Source organism: Protopterus annectens, chromosome 2.part1 (genome assembly GCF_019279795.1).
Source record: "Protopterus annectens isolate FY-2018-M chromosome 2.part1, PAN1.0, whole genome shotgun sequence".
Classification (NCBI taxonomy): domain Eukaryota; kingdom Metazoa; phylum Chordata; order Ceratodontiformes; family Protopteridae; genus Protopterus; species Protopterus annectens.
In genome coordinates, this window is record NC_056729.1 from 1,491,138,472 (window position 1) to 1,491,164,456 (window position 25,985).

Genomic DNA, 25,985 nt, shown 5'->3' on the forward strand with positions numbered 1-25,985 from the left:
ATAGTAGCGATTATTGCTGTAACTCACAATAAGGCACCAGGCTGACTGATAGTAATGATACCCCAGAAATTTGATTTTTTAACAACAAAACAAAATGTACACGCTTTCATCATCAAATAAGACCACAAACAGTCAACAGTCAAGAGGTTTAGGTTTAAATACAAAATAACATAATCAATTTTAATTAAGTTAATTGATATAAAAAAACCACAGTAATAATTTTTTAAAAAAAGCAACATAACAAAACAATTATATTACCCTTGTTAAAACCAACCAGTGAAGGAATATTCAAAAAATATTAAAATTCTAAAAAAATTTTATAGTCATAAAACTAGTTAAATATATATTTTTTATATTTATTTCCATTCTTGTTCTATCCCTTTAACCCCATATTATAGTCTGACAAGCTATTCAATGGATTTGTAATAAAAAACAGTAAAATTATATCCTGTCAGATTTAGGTTTTTAGTTTTTTTAGTTAATAGTTAGCTTCATTAAGCCCTGGGAATCCTATTGGAGGATGGAGGAGGGATCTATGTGTCTCCCTGTATGGAAGTAGTGTCTTAGTGGACCACCCCATGGACCCTAAAACATCCAATAAAAAAAAAATAAGTAAAAAAATTCTGAACTGGCGTCTGAACATGTAAGATGGCGTTTTTGTGCTTGCGTTTATATAATATCATAGAGATGTTGTTTTAGAGATTCTCTACTGATTATCTTTTGGTCTGCTCTTGGAGACAGCCTGACAAGACAGGCACAGACACAAGCATCAGACCAAAATCTCAACTCAACAACTCTCCCACTTTAGCCTTCAATCCTTTCAAACCTCCTGTTTCTACTTTCCACATGCACAGTCTCTTTGTTAATTATATGCTTGCACTGTGTCAATGTGTACTCTAAAATGTGTGTTGCTCTTGTGTTTATATTGTGTTTTGTGGCCTAAAGTTAAAAAATTATTAATATTGTAATTGCCAACCCTTTTTTTTAAAAAAGGTTAAATTCCTTAAATCAAATCAGTCCTCAACCTGAAGAAACTTAAATTCCTTTTCAAATTCCCTAAATTTTTATCTGTCGAACCACTATATATATTCTGTGATGAAAATTCTTGTCCCACCATTAGTATATACTACGAATGTCCTGTTGTATACTAGGGTGGATCCTGCCCTAAAAGGGTTGTAGGATTGTTACTTCTACCAGGAACCCCTCCTACATTCTTACCATTCGAATGTTCATGTACCCCTTATATCCCATGATATTGGTGTCTTATCACATTCTTTCTTTGAATTCTTTGTCCTGAGATGTCATCTCTAATCTTTAACGAACCCACTGAAATTTTTTCTTTTCTTTTTGGTATGAACTGAAGAAATGCTGACCAAAAGGATGCTGATGAAAAAAAATGGTGTTTTAAACTGAAGATAGAAAGAAAAGAAAAGCTGGAAAGCCTTAGTAAACACTTACTGACTCTTTGTCTTGATCTAATTCTTGGGGGTGAAAAAAAAAAACTGGTAAAACTAATTATGTAAAAAAATTTGTATGGTTCAATCTAAGGGCCTATTGTTGAAATAGACTTCTATTCGAGCAATCAGAAACCACACCTACTGCAAACACTTGGTTGCAGACAAGAAAAGGCACACTGTAAAGCATTAAATCAAATATGTAGGCTGTATGGGGTTATAGCAATTTTGAATGGCTGCTTGAGAAAAAAATGAAATGCAAGTGCCATGATATTAATGTTTTAGATTCAAAAGAACAGTCAAAAGAAGTACATTTGGTGAATTCAGGGCATACTACATGCAGTCTCATTCTGTAGTCTAATGGCCACAATTAGCATGCGCATTTAGCCCAAGCCATAAATGAGGGCAGATGTGACCTTTGGTATGAAAAGCTGTGAATCAGAAGCAAAGCAGTCACACTGAAGTTGGATACTTTTGCAGAGTGCAATATGACTGCACAATTTATTTTTAAAATGCTTAAAAATTAGACTGTACAAATCAGCATGCATGTTACTGTCATATTCTTGCACAAACTCATGCCTTTGAGTCAACTACAGCTGGACTCTGTGACTAAAAATGAAGAGCATGAGCTGCTGTCCCTAATGGTGACAATACAAGCTCTTGGCAGAGATGTCTGTTACCCTTGGCATGGTGAAGTGAATGCATGCAGTTTTGAGGAGCAGTTATTTAATATGAGTTAGTTTATACAGCAAAATGTGATAAAAGGCAATTTACATGCAAGCATGTGTAGTGTATTGATACTAATGGTCATACCGCTAGACAAAAGTAGTTGGCTTGGAGTTTGAGTAATTCTAAAGCTAGTAATGAGTAATGTACAGCTGAATGGAATAACAAGATGACACTGCCACCCTGACCTCTTCCAGCAATGGGAAGAAGAGGTTCAACACAAAACACACTGTTAAAAATTTAGCACAAATACAAGGACACTGATGCTGAGTTGAAACTGTAGAGTTCAGTGAAATTTGTACAAAATTATGAATTTACTGCTGGAAATCCAGTATGGCAAACAAATTCAATAAAGTTGTCTATGTTTAGTGCTTTTTTTTCACGTATAAAAGTGTAAATCGTAGAGTTCAGTGTGTGTAGTACATGGTATTGATGTAATTCTGAGGAAGTATGCTGATATGTTTGAAGGTTTAGGAGGTCTGCAGGTTGTTTCACATCAGTATTTTAATTGGGGCAGCTCCTGTAATTCATTATCCTAAAAAGTGTACTCACTGCGCTACAGCTGAGCTAGAACAAAAGCATGGAGTAGGATGGTGTTGGCCAGCTGATCAAAGAAAGACTTTTAAATTGCTGAAATGTCTAGCAAATACAGTGCCAATTCTCGGGTATTTACAACAACTCACTACATATAAAACTATGAGTTATTGCTAGTTAACAAGGGCAATATGCAGTTGTGTTGTAAGAGGGCAGACCTATAGCTTTTGCATCCAGGGCACTAACAGATGTTCAGACATATTATGCTGAAATAGAAGGAAATGCTGTCTATATAATTTAGATGCAATGTGTTCTATTGTTATATTTATGGCAAGAGTATTAGAGTAGAATCTGAACAAAATAATTAACAATTAAAAAGTTTGGCCAAGGCTCCAGCATTTTTTCAAAGGATGCTGTTATCAATATAGAAGTATGGCTTGCAAGTGTAATACAAGCTTGGGAAGCTTACATGTATTGCAGATAACACAACATATCTGGATGAGTGCAAAGTGAAATCTACTAAAAGACAAATCAGAAGTGCTGTGAATTACATTACAGTTACCAATGACTTACAGTATGATGCAGATCTACAGCTGCATAGATATGTCACTATGACAGGATAGGTTAAATGGATAACACCACTACAGCCTTCCATTATATTTAATGTTTAAAGGAGAACTGTTTTATTTTCAGAGACTGATATTCAGAGGTGACAAAGTGGTCATACTAACGCAGTTTGCTTGATAGTATTCAGAAACAAATACATGAATAACACTTGGGCATAGTAAAATACAATGGGCATGAAATATCATGTACTGGCCAAATATAACAGTATGTATAGAGAAGTCAATACAGAACTGTGAGAAATTATGTTAAAAAATAGAAGCAAAGTAAGACATCAAGCCCTATTGTGATCCCTCAATGTCATCTCTGAAAGTAAAGCTCATTTTGATACTTGAATTTATACTTACTACTGTGTGTTGATTGCTACATGAAATACCCCAAAGTAGTGCAATTGAAGGATACTACTAGTCAATTACTTATTTCTATCCTAAAGTTTCTATTCTCCAAGTATGGAATGTAAAAACAAACTGTACATTCAAATGGACAGCAATTTGTTAATCAGGAGTTACAGAATTGTATAAGTCAGTGAGAAGTTACTCATATCATGTCCAGTCCAAGAAATCTACAATCAAATGACCAGATAATGGTCCAGGCTGAGAAGAATATTAAAAGAAAAGTGAGTATCCAGAAATGACAGAATGTTGTGTGCCATTCCTTGACTGCAGAATGTGGCATTACAATTTATGTGACTTTTAATGGGTCATTGAAGGTTCAAATGTCAACAGATACTAGGCTGAAGACTTGGTAGCTGACTGGAAGAAAGCACAAGAGTTCATGAAAATACTCAGGGCTCTTTCACCTGAGGAAGAAAATGAAATAGGAGGAGTTGAAGAAGAATGGGAACACCTCAAAATACCATGAATGAGGACTACATAACAAATATGTGGCAAAGCCAGGTATAGAAATAAGACAAATAAGGAAACCTGGTGTTGGAAAACAGAAGCCTGGGAAGTCATCAAAAGAAAGGAGTGCAGGAAAAAGTGGGAAACAGAAAAGACATATCAGGCTAAGAATAAATACTGGTTGACCACAGTTGCAGAAACAAAACACAAAGCATTAGAGGCACACTATCATCTTCTGGAAATTGACTCAGTAGATGACACAAAGAAAGTCTATCACATTGCTAAGGAAATACAGAAAGATAAAGAAGATAGTCATCAGACACCCTTCATAAGGGATACCAGCAACAGCCTGCTCACCAGTCCACAAGGCATCAAAGGCAGATGGAAAGAGCCCTTCCAGCAGCTTCTGAATAAAGAAAGCCAGACAAAAGCTGTACTGTCCCAGATACACTCTAGAGTGAAAGAAGAGGAGCCTACCCTAGAAGAAAAGAGAGTAACACTAAGGAAAATGAAGCAGCAGGCTCAGATGAAGTAACAGCAGATCAAGATGTTGGGTGAGTTAGGGGAGAAATGGCTCCTGAAGGTACTCATAGCAGTATGGAGAAAAAGGAATAGCAGATGCAGACCAGTTGACTTGAGAATACAAATACTAGTGCCAGTGTACAAGAATGGGGACATTCACAACTGTAGACAGTATAGAAGTAGCAAACTTATATCTCATTGCATGAATGTTCTGGAGATGATTGATAAATGAACACCTAAGATGATTGACAGGCAGTCTGGATTCAGATCAGGATGCAGCACAACTGACCAAATGTTTGCAGAGAGAAAGATAGTTGAGAAGAAGCTAGAGATGAGGAAAGACTCCAAATGGACATTCCTAGACTTGCTGAAAGCATAGGTCCCAAGAAAACTTATTTGGACAGTCCTGCAAAGGTCCAAAGTCCCATAAACATTAGTAGAATTAGTGCGGACTATGCAGAAGGATCCAATGATACAAGTGCAAACAGTGTTCGGCTGCACAGAGGGGTTCCCAGTGGAAGTGGGTGTGTATTAGAGTTCAGCTCTGAATCCACTGCTGTTCATACTGGTTATGGACTACATTAACAAACAGGTTAGAGGAGACAGATCAACACAGTTGCTGTATGCAGATGATGCAGCATTACAGACAGACTCTGAACAAGAACTTTAGTAAAGGATGCAGTAATGGAATGCAAAATTGAAAGCATACAGAATGAAATGGAGTACAAATAAAACAGAGAACTGAGATAGAATAGCAAATTGTGGAACAAGATAACAACTTGAAATACCTGGGAAAGGTGGTTGAGGAGAAGGGATGTCTGAATAAGGACAGCAAAGCTAGAATTAGGGGGCTGCAGCCAACTGGCACAGAGTGTCATGAGTAGCTTATGACAGAATAATGCTAAAGAAGTTAAATAGTAAGGTATACAAAGCATTGGTGTGACCAGTACTACTGTATGGCACAGAAAGCTGGGCAGTGAAGGCAGAGTAGTTAAGGAAGCTAGCGTGATAGAGATTAACTACCTAAGATGGCTGATAGGATGCATATTTTGGGACAGGAAAAGAAATGAGGACATCAGAGCAGAAGCCCATGTAGCTCCAATTGCAGAAAATGTTCGGCCACATGTGCTTGAAAGCAAAATACAATCTAGTGAAGAGGATTTAGGACAGACAGAAGAAAGCAAGAGGAAAAGTGGGAGTCTAACAAACAGATGGATGGATTGTGTGATAGAAGACCTCCAACAGTCTGGCATGACTGTCAAAGAAGGTAGAAGGGTGGCATTGAAGCGAAACAGATGGTAACACGATGTGAGACTCTAAACCTATGTAAAATAATATGAAAAAGGGGGTTGATGGTGATGATTCCTTTGCTAATCCCTCACATGAGGCAATAAGCATTAGAACTGTTGCATGTCAGACAACAGAAGGAAAGATTTTTTTTCTGTGATAAATCTGCCATGGACTTCTTCATCTTTCAGGAAAGGGAAATACAGAAAGCCAAGATTCTGGTAAAATTAGTACTAGCCACAAACTCAAAATGCAATCTGCAGTGGCGGGGGAATACAATTCTTCAAGACCTTATTTAGTACAGGGAGGTGATATGCAGATATATCAAAGAAACAGAAGACATCTTCAGAAATTACCACAATTTCATCAGGACAAACCAGAGATTAATCAGAGCTCAAAAGAGGAACCTGCTGAAGCCTACAGGAGCTGATTCAGTTCCGTTGAACAGTCCTGAATCAAATCATGAACTGCTGAGTTCATGGCATAAGCTACCCGAAGCTTCTAGCACAAATACTGTCAATCTAAATGGTAATAAGTAAGACAATGAATGCAATAATGTAATTAACAACCATAAATACAGAAATATATTTTGTTATGGCTAGGCTTGTATAGGCCCTAGGGCCGATAATCTAGTAACAACCTATGAACCTATAAAAGAAATGGATACCAGGACTGCACAAAGTTGCATAAAAGTTTCAAGATTGTTGTGATGCATGTCCACAGGACTCGTAGCACAATGGATTGTAAGTCATGTGACTTTTGGGTAAGTGTTCAATTTTCAGTAAACTGTTGAGCTACAAGCAGCTTCTGTGTGTACTCCCTTACCTTGACAACAGACATTCATCACAACTATGTATAGATGTGACAACTATCTCAGAGTGCTTGGTTCTTATATGGGGTGTGTTCTGTGCTTCCCAACACTCACACAAGTTGTCATTATGGGCATTGGTTTCCTCCCACACATCAAAGACAAACTAAAAAAGCTGTATCTTCTAAAATGTCTGTAAGTGTGTGTGTGTGCCATGTGACAAACTGGCACAACACCTACTATCTTTTGACTGTTGGAATAGACTCTTTCTTCCCTATGGCCTTAAATGCGATAAACTGGGTATCAGAAAAAAAGAATGAATAAAATAATGCGGTGTATTAGTGGATTTGTTTTGCCGATTTATAAAAATGCAGAGTGTAGTAAAAAATGTCACTGATGTTGTTTGCAGGGAAAAAAATTCAAATTCAGTTTTCTGTCCAGTTGCAAAACTGCAGAATGTAAGAAAAAAAAATACCACAGATGTAGTCAACTGAACAAGTTTTATGTTTGCAGCATCCTCCTGTTATGCTTTGTTTTAACTCAATGACACTCTCACAGCACTTTTCCTACTGTGGAGCCAATTGATATATACAGGTTTTTATGCCATATTGGCACTGTCTGGAACTGGCTTCGTTGATACATTGACTTGCCACCTGATAACAGGTAATTTGGAAAAGGTAGGATATGAGGCATACACTGACAAATAAATTGCCTACAATAGTCTTCAGTGGAGATATTAACCAAATTTTGCCATTGTTATGCATAGTAAAACCCAGTAGCAACATAAATGTGCTGGTGATTTTGCTACTTTTTATTTGTAATGATAATCAGGAATATTTCACACTAATACTACTACTATAAGGTTGACTTAAAAATTGTTTGCCCTGTATCAACTGAAACATTAGATGATTGTGCAGAAAATAATTACAGTCACTTGTACTGAAATCTGTACAGCTTGTGAGATTAGTGTTATTTACATGGTTAACTGTGCAGACAATTTTCATAATTGTATAAATATTAAAAAAGGATTTAGAAATGAAACATGGTTAATTACATGAGAGGTCATGTTTCACTGAACATAAGGGCTGGTTACAATTTTATATATATATATATATATATATATATATATATATATATATATATATATATACACACACACACACAAATATTTCCCACTCCACCACTTCTTCTTCCTTGCTCTACTTCCCAGTATCATTTCTCTTTTTACATCTCTCTGCTTCTCCCTCTGTCATCTCCTTTCCTATATCCAACTGACTTTATGTACAGCACACCTACCAATACTATTATTATTTACACCCTTTGAATTATTCCTCTTCCTCTATATGTCTGCAACCTTTCTGCTTACCCTACCTTTAGACCTTACCACCTACTACTCTCTATTAGCCCCTCCACTTTCAACTTATTATTTCTCTATCTATACCTATCTTCTCTCCCCAGAACCCTTCCTATCCAATCTATCATTTATACACATTTCATCCTACCAGCTATTTTATAATATATATATATATATATATATATATATATATATATATATATTTAGTCTTTCGGCTTTTCCCGGTTAGGGGTCGCCACAGCGGAACTCCGGTCTGCTAATGATTGGCAGTTGATTTTTATGTACCAGCTTGCCAGGCCTGATGCACAACCTTCAACAAAGGTACGCCCATTCACGCATGTCTCCATGCAGAAGACGCTCTAGCTGAGAATCGAACCGGACAGCATCTTACTGTGAGGCGACAACTATATATATATATATATATATATATATATATATATATATATATATATATATATATATATATCCCAAATACTCTGAAGTATTTGATGTCTAAACTCCTTTTTAAGGTATTATTTTTCTACAGCATTATTAATAGAAAAAGTGTATGGCTACTATATATGATTCCATGTAATCTAACTGTATATCCGCTGTCTAATATAATATTTTACTGTGTACATGGAGCTTTTCTTCCTGGGCCTCCGCTGAAAAAGGACATGTGTCCAGTCAGACTCTCCCGGTTAATAAATGTAAAATAAAAAACGCTTTCATTTTACCACAATTTAAAACTTCCTCAGATACAAGTAAAACAACTAAGCCAGATACTTATATAGTAATAACAAAGCATCAATTAAATTAATTAAAATATCACATGACCATCCTAATTAAATTAAAGTCCCTCCCCTTTAACTTACATACATTTCCAAATCTTATATACAACACACATTAAATAAGCAAACAAAATTTTAAATAAAACCTTTTCAGAAACTATTTAAAATTTTAACAATTTTATATCTAAAACATCAAACTTAATTATCATATTTATTCCTTGCAGCAATTACCCTTTTCCCATTTCATCCCTCATAGTAAACAACAACAAACCACAATAAGGTTCCAATATACATTATCTAGTAAGAGCCTTTAGTTTCAAAAGGGGGGCTAGGGATAAATTGTCATTAAGCCTTGGCTATGAATTAGCACAACTGCCAGTTCATCTCCCCTTTCTCTAACAAAATACTCCATGGTCCACCTCCCAGTGGATTCTTTTCCACTTTGTCCAGAATAATAAATTTAAAATAATGCTATGGGTGCTCCTTAGTGTGTCTAAAATGTGCATTAGTCGTTTTCTCTCTCTTTTTGTTTTTTAGTTAGTACTATATAAGTATCTGGCTTAGTTGTTTTACTTGTATAAGAGGAAGTTTTGCATTGTGGTAAAATGAAAGCACTTATAATAAAAGTATATTTATTTGTATTTATTGCCTTTATTATTTTGGATTTTGGAAAGTGGAAGTTGTGCCTTGGCGACCTGGTGGTTGGTGTGATTCTCAGGCTTCACAATTTGCATACAGTTTCAGTGAGTTCACTTTTAATCAGTAAAAATAACCTCCAGTCATGAATACTGATAAGAACAGAATGTATTGTACATAAACTAGGGTTGCTATACAGAACAAAACCTGTCCTAACAGACAACAATGGTATCAAAACTGCTTCTACTTATCTACTTCTATATCTTTACCATGCATCCTCAATATTTACCCATATACACACTTTGCAATTGCCCAGCTAAGAAATGTTATAATAATATCACTAACATTTTAACTAGCATTTCAAAATTCCTCACACCACCACTCTAACACTATGACTCAAACTAAATTCCTGCTTACACTTTGCACACCTAAAAACTGTCCATAAAATCCTTTATCAGCCCACAAAAATTTAATCCATAGCAGCCCTCTGCAATGGTACTCTTCAGACAGAAACCTCAGATCAAAAGACAAAGGTATCACCTCCACAACAGACTCCCACAGCTATGCAGGAGATACTCTGCACTCCAACTATGTTGATAAACTTTGGAATAAGATGCTCCCTGCTCCTGGACGTTTCAGCAATTTTAAACTATTTCAGACAAAACTAAAACTGCATCTCTCATAGGTTCATAGGAGATTATGTTAATCCCAAGTATCCTCATATGTTCTTTTTTGGGTAGTCTGCAGAACGAATTTATGAACAGAGTGGGTCTGTGATCAACATCGGCTACCCCTGTCCATGAATGACATGGGTGCCACCCCAGGGGCAAATTTACGGTCTCCCATCCAATAATCAGACACTGCTCCCAGGTGAATCTGAAAAAGGTTGACATTGATCAGTGCTCAACCCTGGTTAACACACACAAGTACATGCAAAAAAAAAAAACTTAAAGATGTTAGCACTGCCAGCAACAACAATGCTGTCTATTTTAATATAGTTCTTCGGTACTGCAACAAATTGCATTTCTGTCACAAGACAAAGACCATAAACTGACTACAGTGAGAGAAAATTATGTGTTTAATTTGTCTTAGCAATTGCTGCAGTACTGTATTAAATAAATACAATACAGTACTGAAGACAGATGATCCCAGGAACAACACAACATCCCATCAGTAAATAAATTACATCTCAAACACTGATAGCTATAATAAATCTAGCAATTATATAACAGGCAACAAAATACCTGCAAATCAGAATATCAGGACTGAATTGTAATGAAATAATCAATGGTAAAACTGCCTAAAATAAGATTAGGAAAAATAATACAAAAGATCAACTGACCAACCACTGTATGAGACCTACTCAAGGGAAAGACCACAGCATGGAAAAGCCAGAGTACAGGCCGGCTAATATAACCTCCCCACACCCATTTCCAAGAAAACACAAGATTTTCAATCCAGCGACACAACAGCTTCTCACTATTTTTGCTGGTCACCTATTCTTCAAGTGTCATTTTCTTTGCTGTGTATCCTGCCCATCCTAATGCTGAAGAGGACAATCTCCTTGCTAGTCTAGCTTTTCAAGACTATCCTGCTTTCTAGGCTACCTATTCAACTCTCTGTCTCTCCCTCTCCTTCTATAACTTGTTCTACCCTTCATCCCTTCACAGCCTTTTCCTTATAAGCCTGCTATGCTCTGTGCAAATCTTGTAGGTCATCAATACGTTGGCTTATTCCACTGTTGTAAGCAAAACGAAATTTACTAGCAAATGTGTTTTAGCCATAGTCGCAATATCCGTCATACTTACATGAGCCTTCGTAACACAGTGGATCACACTACTTAAGTCTCTTTCTACACGAGTCATACCTCTCAAGTGTCCAGATTTTTGTAGAATGGCCAGATTTTTGCTTCATATTTTTTTGGACTTTTTCTCCAAAAATTGTGTTTTTTCTGGCAAATTACCAAGGATTGAAGTCATAAAATGACAGAAATTAGTTTTAGACTTCATATACTTTACAAAAGTCATGCTAGTGCAAACCCCGTTATTCTATTGACTTTCTAAGTTTGTAAGAGCAATATTTAAAAATTGTCCCTATTCTGGGCCTTAGTTCCCCATTCATTATGGCTCTGTCCAGATTCCTTGCTCTAAGAAGCTGAGAGGTATGATCAAAGCCAAGGCCAAAGCTAAAACATGATCAGGCACAAAAGTTCATATCAAAGGCACTTATCACTTGGTTAATAAACAAATGTATATTTATTTATTTATTTTCTAATAGTGTTCCCAGGCTTAGGCTTACTTAAAAAAATAAAAGTCCATGCAGTTCAATACTCTACCCCATTAACAAATAACGATTAATACATAAGGAGTTTTTTTCCTCTGAAAAATATACGGGATTATAAAGAAATAGTAACTCACAAGATTAAAAAAAAAAAAAAAAAAACAGAATAAAGCGTAGGATCGATATTGGATATCAACACTGAAACCAATTCTAAACCAAACATGAACTACTGGGAACATTTAAGAGGCATGGAACGGATGTGATATCACTTTTGCGACCGATAAGCCCGAGACCAACTGGATACACCGGAAGCTTTCTGTCTTCCTAATGTCCCCTGTATAAGTTTGTTAGTGCAATTATGGAAGATTGCTGTTGGGTTGAAATAGAAACAGCTGAGCGGGATAAACGACGAGAACTGGTGCTTCAGGGTTCTAAGGTTGACAGTCGAATAAGAGATGGTGGAGGATACTTGCCACCACAGTTGTTTCGCCTTTCTCTACTTAATTACCTGGAAGTGAGTCAGTGTCGTAGTCTTCAGGAGTTACAGCCATCCATTGGAAGTCTTACGCAACTACAGAGTCTAATCCTATGCCATAACCAATTGACTGCATTGCCAGCTGCAGCTTTAGGCCAGCTTCGAAACCTCCGGGTATTGGATGTCTCTAACAATCATCTGCAGTGTCTCCCAACTGAGCTACGTAACCTGAACGAACTGAATACTATAAATGCAAGCTGTAATCGTTTGCAAATCTTACCCGCAGAGTTGTGTATGTGCCAGAAGCTTGCTGTACTTAACGTATCCCACAACGAGTTATCCCGCTTCCCCGACGAATTCTTTATATCTGGCCGGCTTTCAGCTCTCAGCACGCTTTCCGCATCTGAGAATGCGATTGAGGAACTGCCGGGTGATATTTGTAACTTACCTAGTTTGAAGGTAATGAATGCAAAGGGAGTACGAAGATTTTAGTCAGTGGTAGTAGGCTAAGGATGTTCAGGAGCTCCTTTTGTGTCTTATGCTGTGACGTGCAGCAGTTGACTATTAATTGAATGGATACCTTACTTCTTGGCTGTTACTTAGTAGGGTGCAGCTCCTTTGGTGGTGTGGTTTTGAACCATTAAAGGTTGGTAATGTCACTTGTGGCTTAATTCACTTGCAGTCCACAGAACTGGTTACTTGCATTTAATGGCTTATTGACATCCTTGAAATGGTGGGTACTGACAAACGGTCCAGCAGTCTGTGTATGTTTGTGTACATTTGTTAGGTTTAGTTCTGGTGTTCAGGTGGACTTGACCCATTGTCAGGGGTGCAACAGGCGGCACACTGGCCTTCGGTGAAGAAGGCTTTGGGTTCTGTTCCCACACCCAGTAGATTACTGACATTGCAATGAAGTATAAATGGGAGGGGAGGGGTTGCACTCCTGAGTATGCTATCTTTGAGATGAACTATTAAACCGAGGTCCCATCTGCTTGAATTGGCAGCTCAGGTAGATGTAAAAGATCACCTGGCATTTGTTGAAAAGAGTAGGCAAAATTTCCTGATGCCCTGGCCAAAGTTCTCTTAGTATAAGTACCCATCTCAGTTCTCCGCTGAAAAGAAGGCACTAGCATAGTAGGACAAACCTAGTCAAAAACTGTAAATAAAATGTTGCATAGCACAAATCACCAGTGGTGGCTGGTAAATTCAAGCAAGCAGAGGTAACAAAAATGAGGAGGGACTCTGTTTTGCACTCAGGTCACTCCACAATAAGTACAAATATGACACTGTCATTGTCCATGTTGGTGTGAATGACCTGAGATGTACCTCCCAGGACTACATGAAAAGAGACATGGAGGAGCTCTCCGATCTTGTATCCCAGGCAGGTGTGACCCTAACCCTGAGCAGCATCCTGCCATCACCCAGAATGATACCACAGTACAAGGACAAAATGATTGACTTAAATTGGCTAAGCTTCTGGTATCATTCTAGGGGGATCCAGTATTTGTCTGCCTGGGACGACATGATCGACAGACCACGATGCTTTGCCAGAGATGGCCTGCACCTGTCACCCTTAGGATTCTGGATACTGGCTAAGGCTCTTGCCACCCCTATAGTGCCTTTTTTAGGCAAGATTCAAATGACAAATTCACCACCGTAACAGGTACAAGCAAGCAAAATCTGAGGGTAATGCTACTCAATGCTAGAAGTCTAAACCTCAAAATGCACTCACTCGAGGCACTCCTTAAAAATGGAGAACATTGACATCTGTGCAGTGACAGAGACCTGGTTCAAAGCTCCAGAGAGCACCCCTGCATTAACCAGGCTACAATTCATACCACACCTTTCGGCCACCTAACCCAGAACGAAGCACTAAAGGCGGAGGCATGCCCATATTCATTAAGGATATCCACACTTCCAGGCTAGTTGCACAGCATAATGCATCCGAGATTATCCAAGTGCAACTAACTCTGGGCAAGACCGCAGTCCAAATTGTAGCTTGCTACAGACCCCCCACCATGCCCCAGGATTCCCACTCCTCATTTCTTGATACACTGGAAAGTATTAGGGTACAACCCAACACCCTAATAATGGGTGATTTCAACTACCCCACCATTAACTGGGAAAACTACACATGTACCAACTCTTTTGCTCAACATTTTCTCGAATTCATAAATTCCAATGCCTTGTATCAGCTTATTCACACCCACACCAGGGGCAGCAGTATCCTAGACCTGGTCATTACCAACATGGGAAACTGGTGTTCCACACCAGAGGTCAATTCCTCATTGGTCAGATCCAACCACAAGCTAATCAGCCTAGACATTCACATCCCACCCCCAATTAGGAAAACAATTGTAAAAAACTTCTCAAAAGCCAACTTCACACTTCTTAATACAGAAGTGGCAAGCTTCATGACACCCATGCAGACGGACAATAGAGGTATGACTGCTGAATCCTACACAAATGCACTTTATGAGCACTTACACGAGTGCATGGATCATGCTATCCCTAATAGAACCAAGATGTTATATTCCAAAAAAGGAAGCCAATCTGGTGGTCCTCTGCCATAAACAAACTCTACAACAGAAGAAAGAAACTGTTGCAAAAAAAGAGTAAAATTCCATGACTGGAGGAACTCCCTGGTCAACCTCTGTAAGAAGCTGAGATCCCTCATAAAATCCTCCAAAACTAGTTAGGAAAACAAAATTGTCACGGACTCTAAAGACAACCACAAAGCATTCTATAGCTGTGTCAAGAATCTTAATGGGAACATTCAGATCTGCTCTGAGTTACAGCACAATGGCACTAAATATACAGAACCAACTGATATTGTCAACATCCTAGCAGATAGGTTCAGTGCTAACTTTACACCCCTATCATCCCCTAGAGGGCCCATCTCTGTACCGGAAGAATGCAAAGTTCCTATAATCACGGCTGCACAGGTAAAAAAAACACTCCAGAGCCAAGAACACAGCATCCATGGGACCTGACAATATCCCAGACTGTGTTCTACATGAACTACAGAATGAACTGGTACCCTACCTAAGTACCATGTTCAATCATAGCCTCACCTCAGGCTTTGTACCCACTGAATGGCGCACCGTGACGGTTATCCCACTCCACAAAGGGGGAGCCACGACAGACCATGGGAACTACCGCCCCATTAGCCTGACGAGCCTGGTCTGCAAGGCTATGGAACGTATCATCGTGGAACTGTTAAACAAAGAATCTCCAAACTCTGGACCCTACCCAGTTTGGATTTGTAAAAGGCAGATTATGTCTCCTAAATCTGATTGACTTTTTTGAAGCAGTCACCAAAGCCATAGATGAGGGTAAAATGTTTCACAGAGCTTATCTAGATCTCGCCAAGGCTCTCAACACCATCCCCCACTCTGGAATTTATAGATAAGCTCAGTAAACTAAGTATAAATCCCTATGTCACAAGATAGGTTGCCAACTGGCTCACGGACAGAACCCACACTGTGAAAGTAGCGGATTCCAAATCTGACTTCAGACCAGTGACAAGTGGAGTACCACAGGGTTCAGTCCTGGGTCCTCTCCTGTTTGGTATCTTCTACTTTGAAGTGCAGGCTAACGCAGAAGGTCTTTGGCTAACAAAGTTTGCAGATGACTGCAAACTAGGAGCCATAATCGAAACTCCTAACGATGTGGACAAACTATAAAAGGGCCTCACTGAGACAGATACCTGGTGTCAAAGCCATGGCCTGAAGCTGAATGCCAAAAAGTGTATTGTCATCCCCTTTGGTAAAAACTCTACCCATGAACTACCACATAGCTGGTAGTCTACTTAATGCCGAAAATGTGATGAGACCTTGGGACACAGGTGGACAGTAGTCTCTCCTTTGATAATCACATCACCACAGTGGTCAGGAAATCCTTCTACGTGGCTCATCTCATCACAAAAGGATTCTCATCCAGGAAAAAAAGTGGTTATTGTTCCCTTCTACTCATCACTCATTAGACCCATTATAGAGTACAACGCCCCTTTTGGTATGTACCTCACAAGACATCTACAGCAACTGGAAAGACCACAGAAAAACCTCACAAAGAGGATTACTGGCCTCAACAGGATGCCCTACGCAGACCGTCTCAAAAAACTACAGCTTTACTCCATTGCATATCTCCTACTCAGGGGTGATCTCTGCCTAACATACAAAGCTATGTCAAACCCAGAGCTGTTGGACATGCTCCACTTAAAGAAATCCCAATCCTTCGAGCTACATGCTCTAGGGACCTAAACCTTGTCACCACAATAAACAGAACATGCTGGAGGGATAGATTCCTGTCCCAGAGACTTCCCATACTCTGGAACAGACCACCTATCTATGTCAAACAGAGCTCCTCATTAGCACTGTTCAAGAAAAATCTTGATGATTGGATGGGAAATGGAAATTCTCCCCATGGATCACTTCTGTGGTTCTGCTCGACAGGGGCACAAGAAAATAATTTTATTGGGTGGCGAAAGCCAGGGTACACTTTTTGGCTAGGCTTATATAGGCCCTAGGGCCAATAACCTAGTACCTACCTATGAACCTATGTTATGGTAGGCCGTTAACTGTTTAATTGTGATCATACAGTTGGGGGGTGTCTGTCACTTTCATACACAGACAGTTTCAGTACTGGTTTAGTATAGCTACTTTATATTCATTTCTGGTGTTTGTGATCAAATCAAAGTCTAGGGATAATGGTTCCATAAATGTATTTCCACTTGTTTTACTCAAACACACACAGTAAATCTGCCAGGCCAGATCAATGATTGTTTTATGATCCAATGACAGATCCCATGACAGCAGCAGTTGGTTTCATTCCAATACTGCCTTATTGCCTACCAGTTACAGTCACTGTATTGTCTGTGTTCACCTCTCATGTTAAATGAATACATAACCACAATTATGTAATTCATACTGTTATTTAAGATGCATTTAGTGCAGCATTTTGCAACCCCCACACCTACGAATAAAGATGTCCTGCAATTATGTCACTTTAATAGCTGTGCACCCTCAGTTATCTCATTCATGTCAAATGAGTGACTAAATAAAGCCACGATTATTGCATGTGTGTTTATATATATATATATATATATATATATATATATATATATATATATATAATGTGTATGTGACAGTGTGAGATATTGCCAGCTATGCCAGTAGAATTAGGGCAGTGGATGTTTAGTATATGCCAGATTAGGTAGCTGGAGTTTTGTAAAGAATTATGTGATTATCAAACTGATTTGTACAGATGCTTGTGTTGAAAAATGTATTTGTAAAGCTGCTTGTGTTAAGCATGTACCAACAGTATGTCCTGTTGGAAAGAAAGATAAATACATTTGTATGTTTAACTGTATTGTAAGTATTGAAATTAATATATTGTAACAGAGGATACTGGAAGAGAAGAGGTTAATCTCAAGTCTAGCTAATTTTGAAAAATAATTGGAAATTAAATTATGTAGTAGGCCATGGATTGTATCTTATAGTTCTTATTTCAGCCAGAGACAAAATGTCTGGAAAAACAAGGAATAGGAATCCAGCTGTATTTTGTCTAACGGGGAACTAACTGCTACCCTGTAAAGGTGGAAGTGTTGAAATGGTTTTATGACTTCCAGAAGCTGTAGCACATATTGGCAAAGCGATGTGTGTATTATTGGCACGTGGGAAATTCTAGTCCATTTGCTAGGAATGGGGATAGTATGGGAACCAGAAGTCAGATGACCAGATGTTTGTGTCATTTTGTAATCCAGGGCAAACATTGTTTTAAAGACAGCAATGGGGTTCTGTTATTAAATGCTCAGTTTCTCTCGTGTTTTTTCTCCCTATTTATTGTCCCTGCGAGACTTGGTTGGCTACAGTCTCCTGCATTAGAAGGTGAAGTTAAGTACAAACTTGCAGTTTTAAAAGTACTGTATTTAATTTTTTCGGTTACCTAATTGTGTGTTTAACTGAATACTGTGCTGTGTGTCTCTCTGCAGTTAGTTCCCAACCCACCCTGTTCTGTTTTGGTGTTAGTGGCTCTGGAATTGCCTGCCCCTCCTATAAGTCTGTATTTGAACACCCCTCCTGAGTCCATCTCATTTGCTCACTTAACCGAGTACAGTGAGATCATATTTTGAGTCTAGTATTCACTCTGCTTAGTACAGAGAGAAGATTTGAGAAGGACAACCCACTTAGGTTCTTCCTTCCTTTCTCTTTGCACTTTACTAACAAAGAAAAAAAATGTTGCACTTTATTCATCTGCTTTTGATGCATTTGTGTTTCCTCTTACTTTATTTTGTTTTTGCCTCTTCTTAAAAGTACTCAGTTTTATCTATTCTGCATTTATTAATGCTTGGTAGTAACCTGATTAAACTGATGTGGTGGTGCTGCGGTAGCGTTGTCGCCTCACAGTAAGACGCTGTCCGGTTCGATTCTCAGCTAGCTCGTCTTCTGCATGGAGACATGCTTGAATGGGCGTACCTTCGTTGAAGGTTGTGCGTCAGGGCTGGTAACTCAGCACGTAAAAAAATCAACTACCAATCATTAGCGACCCTTAACCGGGAAAAGCCGAAAAAGACAAACACAAACAAGTAGCCTGATTAAGCTATAGCTGTGATTCTGTGTGTTTTGGTTTAAGCACTTGGGCTTCATACCGGTTGTTTACATTAAGAAGGTTTGTGGTCTGCACTCTTGTGGGAGGAGAGGCTTGATTCTGCCCTTCTGAGCTAGGAATTTCTGGTCACAGGCTTATTGTGCCTGCTTATTTGAACTGTTTCTTTCTGAAATTGGTGCGTCTTGTTGCTGTAGCATAGACCAGATTCAGGCCTGCTGAATCTAGCTTTGTTTGTATAACTTTGAGCACTGATCCAGGCCATCTTTTTTTTGGAGAAGGTTCCCCTGCATCCTAGTAGTGGCAGTGTGCAGTTAGAACTTGTCTGATTGAAGACTGCTAGAACAGGGCTCAGTTTTCAGCTTTTTTCTGGTTAATTGGGTAACTTGTTTAAATCGTTTTGTTTTCCATTGTATTTATTTATTTATATATATATATATATATATATATATATATATATATATAATGTGTGTGTGTGTATGTATATATAGATATATATATATATATATATATATATATATATATATAAATTGCACTTTATTCATCTGCTCTTACTGTATTTATTTGTTTCCTCCTACTTTATTACAAGGGGCATTGACTACAACTCTGATCTGAGAGATATATAACTAAGTATCCTTTTCTGTGCATTTATAAAGTGTTTTTTTTTTTTTATTGTATCTGCTTTATTTTCTGGAAAAAAAAAAACAAAACAAAAAAAATAATTGTTTCCCTCCTTTCTAAGCTAGTATAGTCCAGTTTTCAGGTTAGTGCTGAATTCAGGGCTGTGTTACAAATCTTTGTGTTTGCCCATACCTTACTTGGATGGAAGGAAGTTTCTCTGCTCGCCTGTGAGAGAGGGGAGCTTTGAGCAGCCTATTTGTCCCTGGAGGAATGGTTTCAGCCCAGAAATTAGTAGTTTATTGGTCATTTTGGGCTAATTTCTATCTCTTTCATTTCCCTTCTTGTCCGTGTTTGCAAAGTTTCTTTCATTTCCCTGCTATAAAAACCACATTGCCCCATTTTACGTGCTGGGCATTGCTAGTTAGCTAGGGTATAACTATTCCCGGCTCTACAAAGTCTCCTTCAAATTTTCCCTTGGAACTAGGCAAACTTTCAACTTAAGCACTCAAGCCATTCATTTTTCAACCCAGGACTTGCTCAAAACTCATAGCAAGCACTTATATACCCTAGCACTAGACCCCACTATACTGTACACAAGGACGTCTCTCTATTCGACCTTACCAGCCATTCAGTAAAACAGTTCACTGTACCTATCCAGGCATGTCCTAAGGACAGTTTCAGGTGTACTCTCCAGTCGAACTGGTGAATCTGACCATTTTGAGGCAATGTTACAACTGCCTCATGTACACAGACAACCCTCTCCTCTTACCACCAAGCACTAATACATGCGCGAGATGCAGTTATACAGCCAAACTGGAGGCTAAGCTTTCTCAATCCAAGACTGGATCAGACAGTCAAGAGGAAAAGGGAAATACTTGCATCACACCACCAGTCTCACATAGATCCATTAAACCAGCACTGGCGAAAAACACACACATACACAAAAACATACTCGAAGGCTCTAAATAAAAATCTGCAAAAGCAACAGAGACCTCCAGAACAGACATCCAAGCAACCTCTACCCCCCCCAACACAAACCATGAAACACATACTTCACAAAACCAGTGTACCACGCATTCACAGCCCTTAAGGCAAAATAACATACCCAACATACTAGTAATAGGTGACTGTAGTCAGGCACACTGACGTCCCACTCACTAGGCTGAATAAGGAGAAGGTTACTGTTAGCTGCCTGTCGGGTGCTAGGATCCATTACATAACACAAGCACTCAGGTCACTCTAGAACAAGTACAAATAAGTCTCTGTCATTGTCCATGTTGGTGTGAATTACCTGAGCCATACCTCCCTGGACTATATGAAAAGAGACATGTAAGAGCTCTCTGATCACGTAGCCCAGGCCGGTATGATCCTGACCCTGAGTAGCATCCTGCCCTCACCAAGAGTGATACCACAGTATAAAGAAGAAATTATCAATTTCAACAATTGGCTAAGTTTCTGGTGTCATTCAAAGGGGATCCAGTGTTTGTCTGCCTGGGATGACATGCTCGACAAGCCACGCTGCTTCACTAGAGATGGCTTGCACCTGTCACCCTTAGGCTTCGAATACTGGCCAGGGTTCTTGCCACCCCCATAGTGCCTTTTTTAGGCAAGGCTCAAAAGACAAAACCCACTGCCGTAAATAGCACAAGTAACAAAAAAACTGATAGTAATGCTACTCTGTGCCAGAAGTCTAAACCTCAGAATGCATGCACTCGAGGCACTCCTCAGTATGGAGAAAATCGATATATGTGCAGTAACAGATACCTGGTTTAAGGCTGCAGCGAGCACCCCAGCACTACCAGGCTACAACTCGTACTATACATTTCGGCCACAGCACCCAGACCGAAATACAAAAGGCGGGGGCGTATCCATATTCATCAAGGATATCCACACCTCCAGGTTAGTGGTACAGCACGATGTTTCAGAGATCATCCATGTGCAACTAACAACGGGCAAAACTGCAATTCAAATTATAGCTTGCTACAGATCACCCACAATGTTCTAGGACCCCCATTCCACATTTCTGGAAACATAAAGGTCCTACCAAACACCCTAATATTGGATGATTTCAATTACCGCAACATTAACTGGGAGAACTACTCAAGTACTAACTCCCTTGCCCAACATTTCCTAGAATTTATAAACTCAAATGGCCTGGATCAACTGGTCAACACTCCCACCAGAGGTAACAACATATTGGACCTGGTCATCACCAACATGGGTGACTGGCGTTCCACACCAGAGGTCAACACATCGCTGGTTAGATCTGACCATAAATAAATCACTTTGGATATCCACATTCTACTCCCTCCCCTCCCCCAGACAAGGAAACCACTGTGAAAAACTTTTCAAAAGCAAACTTCACATTACTTAAGACCGAGGTGGAACATTTTCAAAGCCCCCATGCTAAAGGATAACGCTGTCCATGCTGCTAAATACTTTACTAATGCATTCTATTGGCACCTACAAGAATGCATGGATCGTGCTATCCCAAGCAAAACCAAGACTCTCTCCAAGAAAAGGAAACCAATCTGGTGGACCTTTGCCATAAACAAGCTATACAGTAGGAGGAGGAAACTAGTACAGAAGAGAGTAAAATCCCAAGAAGGGAAGACATCCCTGATCAGTATCGGCAAGAAACTACGATCCTTCACAAAATCATCCAAGGTGAGCTTCGAAAGAAAAATTGCCAAGGACTCTCGAGAACTACAAGGCATTCTTTAGCTATGTCAAGAATCTAAGTGGCAATGCTCAGATCTTCTCAGAGTTAGTGCAGAATGGCACAAAATACACTGAACTGACCGATATCGCTAAAATCCTGGCAGACAGGTTCACTGCAAACTTCACCCCCCTCTCACCCCCAATAGGGCCCATATCCATACCAGAAGAATGTAGAGCCCTTGAAATCACAGACACTCAGGTTAAAACAGCCCTCTCCAAAGCCAAAAACACAGCATCAGTGGGACCGGACGGTGTCCCAGGCTGTGTCCTGCATGAGCTCAAAGACGAACTAACTCCTCACCTAAACACAATGTTCAAACTCAGCCTCTCCACAGGCTACGTACCCTTAGAGTGGCGCACAGCAATGGTTATTCCACTCTGCAAAGGTGGAGCCACAACAGACCCCGGGAACTATTGCCCTATAAGCCTGACCTGATCTGCAAGGCTGTGGAGCACATCATCATGGAACTCATTAACAGAGACATTGGGAGCCTCAAACATTGGATCCTACCCAGTTCGGCTTTAAGGGCAGATCATGCCTGCTAAACCTGGTGGACTTCTTTGAGACAGTTACCAAGGCTATAGACAAGGGAAAGGTGGTACACACAGCCTACCTAGACCTCACAAAGGCCTTCCAACACCATTCCCCATTCTGGTATTATAGACAAGCTCACGAGCCTGAACATAAACCCCTACATCGCAAGACGGGTTGCCATTTGGCTCACGGACAGAACCCACATGGTGGGAGTTGCGGGAGCTAGGTCCAACTTTAAACCGATTTACAAGTGGCGTTCCCCAGGGCTTAGTCCTAGGACCCCTCCTATTTGGCATATACTTCTCAGAGGTACAGGCAAGCACAGGAGGACTATGGCTGATCAAGTTCGCAGACATCTGCAAACTAGGGGCTATAATTGACTCTCCGGCTGACACAGACATCCACCAAAAGGGTCTCGCTGAGACAGATACCTGGTATCAAAATCATGGCCTCAAGCTAAATGCTAAAAAGTGCATAGCCATCCCCTTTGGAAAAAAACAAAGTACCCACAAGCTACCACATAGGTGGTAGTCCCCTAAATACAGAAAACGTAATAAGGGATCTGGGGACCCAAGTAGATGGTAATCTCTCCTTTGATAATCACATTGCCAAAGTGGTTAGAAAATTCTTCTATGTGGCCCACCTAATCACAAAAGGGTTCGCATCCAGATCAAGAGGTCATTGTGCCCCTCCTCGCATCACTCATCAGACCCATCATAGAGTACAACGCCCCATTTGGGATGTACCTTACAAGACACCTACAACAGCTGGAAAGACCATAGAAGTACTTCACCAAGAGGATCACTGGCCTCAAACAGATGCCCTATGCAGCTCGACTGAAGAAACTCCAGCTGTACTCTGTTGCATACCGCCTACTCAGAGGTGATCTTTGCCTGACATACAAGGCCGTGTTCAACCCAGAATTGATGGACATGCTCCACCTAAAGAAAACCATATCCCCTCGAGCCACACGCTCTAGGGATCTAAACCTCACCACAACAATAAATAGGACGTGCTGGAGGAATAGATTCCTGTCCCAGAGACTTCCCATGCTTTGGAACAAGATTCCAGTCTAGGCAGAGCTCCTCGCTAATGCTCTTCAAGAGAAACCTTGATGAGTGGATGGGAAACAGAAAGTTTACCACTGGGATCACTTCAGTGGCTGTGCTGGACAGAGGCACAGGGAACTAATCTAAGGGGGCGGCGAAAGCCAACACATTCTGGCTAGGCCTATAAATGCCTTTGGGTAGATAGCCTAGTACCGACCTATGAACCTATATACAAGAATACATCATTTAAAGTATTTTAAATTGACTGTTTCTCTCCACTAGAACAGTACCTTACTGTACTGTGGTAGTTTCACTTTCAAAGAACTTTTATTCAGCCCTGGAAAAGTCTCCCAATTCTTTGAAGTCATCAAGGCCACAGAATACAGGTAGTTTTCTGGCCAATTCCATCCCCAAACTGACATCATCATTACAGTCTTAAAAACCCACCCATGCTGTGATGTCACAGCTCCTCTGTCCTTTCCCTTACCCATACAGAAAGTAAAGACTAGAACAAGGAAAACAGTACAGGAGTCAAGTCTCCTGCTGTGATCTGTCAATCATAGCAGGTAACTGCTCAAATTACCCTTAGCACTTTGACAGCTAGGGAAGTTAGGTGTGAAGGAAGATGGGAGATGAATCAACATAGTACAATTCAGGCGTCACAAAAAACTGCAACCTAGCCATTCTAAAATGAAGCAGCAGTAAAAAAAAACACTTGGAAAGTCCGTTTTGTGGCATTTGCACTGTTTGTGTTTTAAGTAGTCATTGAACGGCATGAAATGTTACTTAAAAACTGAAAGACTGCAGTGTATGCATGTAAAATCAATGCAGTGATAGGAGCTTTAGGCAGAGAGAGACCTGCGTGATGTTACTTTTTACAGATGAGTACTGCGTTGTGGGATATCTAGAGGCAGACTAAACAATCAGAATTACTTCAAGGTTCCAGACCCCATGTGGTCAGACTCCTAAATTACGCATAAAAATATTTAAAAAACTGTAAATAGTCCCAAAGTGGTATTAAAATGTAGGAAACGCCAAACCATGATGAAATAAACATGTTTTTTGAATCTGTGGGTGCAGATCTCCTTTACTACTAGATGAAACTGAAGTTTGGGAACAGTCTGTTTTTGGAACCTGGCATAACTCGGCTACTTCATCTTGCCTTGCTCTATTAAGTGACCAAGGAATAGTAATTCAGTCAGGAAAATGTAATGAGTTCAGTACCGTTTTTCTGTATCCATGTGAATCTATTCATCTGTGTTGTTTTAATATTTCCTGTGATTGAAACTCTGGTCTTTGTTGTAAATCGATATTCCATTTTTTATGGTCCTTTATTATTGAATATATTTAAATTGAAGGTCACGCTGTTTAGCGCTAGGAGCCTTAACCTGAAAATGCACTCACTGGAGGCTGTCCTCACACTGTAAGATTCTGATGTCTGTGCGGTCACGGAAATGTGGTTCGTGGCTCCTGAGAGCACCCCTGCCTTACCAGGATATACCTCATTCCGACTCCAAAAATGAGGTGGTGGAGTCTATCTTCAGTCTGGAGGTGTGCCTGTCCTTAATGGTTTGCCAGTGTGACATACTGGAATTACTCCAGGTGCAACTGACAATTGGCAAAGCACTCATCCAAGTTGTGCCCAGCTGTAGACCCCCATCTATGACTCTGGGCACCCACTCCTCTTACCAGGACCTGCTAGACTCCATCAAAGCACCCCATAACACCCTGATCCTAAGTGCTATCCGACTATAGACTGGGTGAACTATTCCTGCACTAATGCACTCACCTAATGATTTCTTCACTTCTTCATTTCTAATGCACTAGACCAGCTCATCTCCTCTCTCATAAGGGGAGAGAACATTCTGGACATGGTTCTCACCAACATGGGTGACCACTGCACCCACTCCTGTAGTGTGTTGCAATACATAAATAGTTACTGTAATAACTAATTGATTTCAGATGCATACACTGCAGTCTATTGTAAACACACAACACACACACACACACACACACACACACACACACACACACACACACACACACACACACACACACTCAGGTCCCCACATACAAATTTGCCCACAGTTAAAATCACTTTGTGCAGCTCAGATGTGTACCTCCGATGTCTAACAGTGATC

At 39.8% G+C, this 25,985-nt stretch overlaps 1 protein-coding gene across 1 annotated transcript in view; it reads left to right on the forward strand.

Annotated features, from left to right (window-relative positions):
* Positions 1-12,137: 12,137 nt before the first annotated feature.
* Positions 12,138-25,985, forward strand: part of LRRC47 (leucine rich repeat containing 47) — a 493,361-nt gene continuing 479,513 nt past the window's right edge. The window contains exon 1 of the mRNA XM_044063572.1: positions 12,138-12,803. Within this exon, the coding sequence (XP_043919507.1) occupies positions 12,196-12,803 (608 nt within the window). The 5' untranslated portion in view covers positions 12,138-12,195. The remainder of the gene's footprint in view (positions 12,804-25,985) is intronic.